Source organism: Medicago sativa, chromosome 8 (genome assembly GCF_051527215.1).
Source record: "Medicago sativa cultivar Bolivia chromosome 8, Bolivia_mono, whole genome shotgun sequence".
Lineage (NCBI taxonomy): Eukaryota > Viridiplantae > Streptophyta > Magnoliopsida > Fabales > Fabaceae > Medicago > Medicago sativa.
In genome coordinates this window covers 13,472,833-13,478,832 of record NC_140756.1, presented here as the reverse complement: position 1 = coordinate 13,478,832, position 6,000 = coordinate 13,472,833, and the positions used below count along the sequence as shown (strand labels likewise).

General features: G+C 41.8%; 1 protein-coding gene across 1 annotated transcript; it reads right to left on the bottom strand.

Annotated features, from left to right (window-relative positions):
• Positions 1-1,285: 1,285 nt before the first annotated feature.
• On the bottom strand, positions 1,286-4,816 carry LOC146897119 (uncharacterized). The gene is made up of 7 exons (XM_085736387.1): positions 4,115-4,816; positions 3,470-4,061; positions 3,037-3,214; positions 2,507-2,748; positions 2,155-2,371; positions 1,619-2,049; positions 1,286-1,515 (listed from the first exon to the last, which is right to left on the bottom strand). The coding sequence occupies exons 1-7, from the start codon at positions 4,814-4,816 to the stop codon at positions 1,286-1,288; spliced, it is 2,592 nt and encodes an 863-aa protein (XP_085592513.1).
• Between the last annotated feature and the right edge of the window lie 1,184 nt (positions 4,817-6,000).

Below are 6,000 nucleotides of genomic sequence, written 5' to 3'. Positions count from 1 at the left end.
GCGATAAAAATAAAAGAAACAATACGAAGTTTAAAATTGAATTCCAACGAAAATATTTACGGTGGCTAGGGCCTTTTTAGAAATAAAATTGAAACTGAAAACAGAGGGTGAATATTTGTGCGTGTGAAAATTGTTGTTGGGTAAAATTGTGTGTGATTGTTGTGTGTGCAGGTTGGCTTTTATATAATTAGGGTTGATGTAGAAATGGAAATAACTTAGTGAAGAAGAGAACGCGTTTCTGGATTTGGCAACAAAATGCCTTGCTCCTAAAGTTGTGGCACAGAGAAGAGAAATATTTTTTTAGACCTTGACATATATTTTTTGGACTCATTGAATTTTTGGACACTTTTGGACATTTTATTAATAAATAAAAATAAATACTTAAAAAACAGTTAAAAGAAAAGGAAAATAAAATAAAAAGAAATAATAATGACTAAAATAAAAATAAGCAATAACAAAAATAAGGATTAAAAATTAAAATTAAAAGATGGAAATTAAAAGTGAATGAATAATAGAAAAACTAAAAAAAGAGAGAAGAAAGTCTGATTCGGAACCAAACGTGAGGTATTTAAAATACCTCTTTGCCAAATTTTCTTTGAAAAGTCAGAGACTAATCAGGGTCAACCGGCGCATGAATGTGGGACCTTAGGTCAAAAATTGGGGTATGACATATATATATATATATATATATATATATATATATATATATATATATGTATATTATTTATTTTTGACCGAAACAAAGTTAACTATTATTATTAATCATCCAATGTTCAATATAAGAAGGATAAGAATCAAAAATACGGTGACTAGCCCAAGAACAGGCCGCCATAGCTAAACTATGAGCAACCATGTTCGCTTGTCTCCTAACAAACTTCACCTCGAAGTTGGAATGTAAAGATAACTGATAAATAATACTAGAAACAATAACATAGAATTCCGAATCACCCTGGCACGGAGACGATAGAGCTTGCACTAGAGTAGATGAGTCGGACTCGAAGACAACCCGGTCCCATCTGTTCGCATCAGCAAAGTGAAGAGCCTCGAGTAAGGCCACTGCCTCCCCCTCCAAAACTGTCAAATTTGCCCGCTGCCATTTCGTTTGAGCCCGAATAAATTGCCCGCGGGAGTCTCTAACACAACACACAAAGGATGTAATATGGTTAAGGTCATGGAACGCGGCAAACACATTGCACTTCAACCATGTCTCGCGTGGTTTCTCCCAAACTGAGCTGTTACCTTGCACTCTATTCTGCCGTGTTGCACAACCGGTTGTGGGGGATGTTTATGAACCTCCTGCCATTGCTGCCATGCATCTAGTGCCGTCCTCCCAAATGCTTGTTGAAGTATGATGAGCGGCATTCCAAATGACATCATTACGTGCAACCCAAATTTTCCAAAGAAGTGAAGCCACCCGACCAGCAATGTCTCGGCTTTCGGAACGACATATATCAAAAACAAAATCTCCCAAACTGCTCACAGTTCCAATTCGCGGTTGTAGCACAGTCGAAAGGCCTGCCCAATACCAACTCTCATGCGCCACGATACAACCCACAAAAGTATGCCAATCATCCTCAACATCCGTATCACACCAGGGACATATCACCTCACATTGTACATGCCGTGATTGTAGTCGGAGATGCGTCGGAACACACCCTCTGCAAATCCTCCATAACAGGGGAATTCACATTCCAAATTCTATGCCACTCTCCTTCAACATGGAACCGATCAGTATGTAACAACTCCATCATAGCAAGTTTATAACCAGTCTTAACAGTATATCTCCCGTTACGTTCCATCATCCACACTATTTTATCATTCTGAATTTCTGCAAAGAGTGGTGTGTCGAGAATAGCTTGCACCATATCATCTGGAAACAGAGATTCAAGCTTATCAATATCCCAAACTCGTTCCTCGTCAACTATCAAATCAGACACACGCAAACTATGCACACCCTGACTTTGTGGGGATTGAATCCAGCTACCATGACCACCTTGAACCCATGGATCATTCATCACGCTGACCTGCTGCCCATTTCCAATTGTCCACCTACATCCATATAAAAGTAACTGACGCGAATTCCAAATACTCCGCCAAGCAAAGCTCGGGTTATGTCCGAGTGTAGCACCCACGAACGAGGAACGTGGAAAGTACCTTGATTTAAAGACTCTAGCAACCAGCGATTCAGGTTTAGACAGAAAGCTCCATCCTTGCTTAGCTATCATAGCGAGATTAAAATCTTTGAAATTTCGAAACCCCATTCCACCAAATTCTTTGGGGCATGCCACATGTTCCCATGCCATCCATTTAATCCCTCGGTTGTTACTCCTTCCTCCCCACCAAAACGCATTGATCATCTTTTCAATATCATCTATAATTGAATTCGGCAAAAGATAAATACTCATTATGTATGCTGGAATAGATTGTAATACAAATTTGATCATAACTTCCTTTCTTGACTTCGATAATGCTCGTCCCCTCCACGCATTTATTCATTTCCAAATACGATCCTTGATAAAAGAAAAAACAGACCTCTTATCTCTACCAATCATCGAAGGTAACCCCAAATACTTTCCGGTACCCATCACATGTCGGATACCAATAATGTGTGACAAATCCTTCTGCGCCGCCTCACTCATATTGCGACTGAAAAACACCTCAGACTTTGATAAGTTGATTTCTTGTCCAGATGCTACCTCATAAGTTTTAAGAATAGTGAGTAAACATTGTGCTTCCACCACATTGGCCCTGCAAAACAAGAAACAATCATCTGCAAACAACAGATGGGACACCACTGGTGCGCCGCGTCATACTTGTACCCCATGAATATCACCTATATTAATAGCCTTATGTATTAGAGTCGAGAGGCCCTCAGCCACCAATATGAATAAATATGGTGATAACGGGTCACCTTGGCGCAACCCTCGGTCGGGTACAATAGGCCCCACCCTGTCAAATTTCATAAGCACCGAATAAGTAACAGAACTAACACACATCATCATCCATTGGATCCATTTCTCACTGAACCCCATTCACATAAGCACACCACGAAGAAACCCCCAATCCACTCTATCATAAGCCTTGCTAATATCAATCTTGAGAGCCAATTCTCCTCTCCATCCCTTTGTCTTCCTCTTCATTGAGTGGATTATCTCGGTAGCAATTAACGCGTTGTCCAATATAGAGCGGCCCTCAACAAACACTAACTGCTCCTCTGACACACATTTATCCAAACATCATTTCAGTCGATTAGCGAGCAACTTCGACACCATCTTATACAACACATTACAAAGAGATATAGGCCTAAGATCTTTCATAATTTCCGGGTCTTCGCACTTCGGAATCAAACATATATTTGTTTCTGAAAGGTTTGAAGGGAAGTAACCGCGATCCAACCAAGAAACCACTGCTTGAAAAATATCATCACTACACACATGCTAAAATCTCTGATAAAATGCCGGATTAAAACCATCTAGACCTAGGGACTTGTCCGGTTGCATCTGAAAAAGGGCTTGACGCAATTCTTCTTTTGTAATAGGTGCTGTAAGCATTATATTGTCATCCATCGACACACACTGACTCATCAAATCCAGCACCGGTTCATGCACACCTGCATTCGCAGAAAATTGTTGCTCAAAATAAACTTGTGCCACGATACACATATCCTCTTTAGACGTAGCAATCCTCCCATCATCCGTTCGGAGCTTACTAACCTTCTTCACTTTGCCACGGGCTACCGCAGATGTATGAAAGAACTTAGTATTCATGTCCCCTTCCTTCAACCAGTGCATTTTCGCTCTTTGCTTCCAAAAAGCCTCCTCCTGTACAAGTAGTCGAGCATGCTTCGCCCGAGTTTCGACATATTGTATACGCATCATACCATTCGGCTGGGCACGAAGCTTCTCTAATATAAGAACACATTGGTTAATTTCTTCCTTAAACCGAACTCTCTTCCTCCTACCCCAGCTTTGCAACTTCGTAGAACAATTCACAACTCTATCACCGAGCTCCAACCCCCTAGTACCACCCCAGCCATCCACCACCACCTCTTCAATATCGTCCTCTAGGAGCCAACTTTTTCAAATTTAAAAGAATAATTATACCTCTAACGAACCGTAGGTATAATATCAAGCAATTTTGGAGTGTGATCTGAGTGAGAAGTAAGCAAGTTTGTAAGTTTGACTTCTGGAAAGCGTTGCAGCCATTCAGAGTTTCCCATAGCCATATCCAATCTTTCTTCCAGCACTCGATTGGTACCCGAACTCTTGATCCACGTAAATGGGTGACCATGCAATTTAATATCGGATAAGGCACAATCTTCAACTGCTTCACGGAAACCCGTGCACAACCAATTAGGATGAGGATGAATACCAGCTTTGTCTTGTTGAGCCAACAAATCATTAAAGTCCCCAATGATACACCACGGAAGAGATGACATATCCCGCAGCTCCCGAAGTAAATCCCAAGCACCACGACGACGCACACGTTCATGAAAGCCATAATAACAAGTTAATCTCCAATCACCAGCTTCTCTATCATCCACAATCAGATTAATGAAATTTCGAGAGTAATTTAACACACGACAATTAGAAACATCTTTCCAAAACACTGCCAGCCCACCGCTCCTACCTTCCACATCAACTGCTAAGCATGAATCATATCCCAACATGACACGGATATTTTCCATGCTTCGCGTATTAGCCAATGTTTCAGATATGAAAAGAATGTCTGGTTTGTGTCCCTGGGCCAGGTTTCGAAGATTTGGAACTGCACTCGGGCTGCCCAATCCCCGACAGTTCCAGCTCAAAATAATCATTGGTCCCGACAGTCCTGGCTGCCAGGACGTGCCGATAAAAAATGATGAAGTGTCTGATTTGTGGAATCCTCGACAGGTTGTTTGTCCTCTCGCATACGCTTTATCTGAAACTGATATTTCATGTCTGCATTATTTTCATTCTCACTAGTACTATGCACTTGGTTTTGGTTATCAATAGTTGAGGAAATGACTGAACATGATGTACCCGACCGTATATCTTTAGTCAAAGTCAATAAAGGAGCATTTACATGCCTTAACTCCTTCACGCCATTGCTGGCCCTACATGGCACAAGCGTAGAACTAGTATGCTTACCCACCAGTACCTGAGACGTGGTCACCCTCTCCACAGAAGTCGGAGACGCCTGTTGCCAACTGGACTCAGACTGCCCATCTGTTTCGGCTCTCCTCCATCTCTCCTTTTCCACATTAGCCTGAGAACCCCTATCTTCCTGCAACCACTGTGATGTTGCCCTCCCCCCTGCTTCCATGGATCTGCCCTAATAGCGTTTGATCACCGTTTGGGAATCGTAACGTCTGGCTGAGAGAACCTAACCTCGCACTTGTTCTCGCTATGTCCTAGCACCCCACACACAAAATAGAAGGTTCTTAACCTCTCATATTTGAAATTCACCACACACCATTCACCCCCATTTGCCTTGATCTTCTTCCCTATCTTCAATGGCTGTCTGATATCAAACCTCACCTTCAACCTCATATACTCACGCCAGAAGCTAGAATTCCATCATACTCCAAAAACTCTCCAATATAGTTCCCTAACCCGATTCCTACTTTCTCCTTCATCATACCGGTTGGCAAATTGTAAACCCTAACCCAGAGATTCATATAGTTCAACTGTATATCTTTTAACGACACCCCTATTCGCAGCTTTTCCAGAACCAAAGAATGATTGTCATATGACCACAGACCACCCTTCCGTACCTCCTCCATATCCAATTTGTCAAAAAATTGGAACAAGAATAGCCTAAGTTGCGCTTCCTTCACCGCCACCCCCTTCACCGGTCGCCACACCTCAGACATCCGTATCTTCATCTCCTTAAGTCGAACTGGATGGTTGACAAGAAAATGTCCCACCAAACATAGGAGGGGATCATGTTCAGAACTATCTTCCTTTTCAATGTCGAAACTCAGTCCCTCATCATCACTTAGTGACAAGTCTTCGAAAT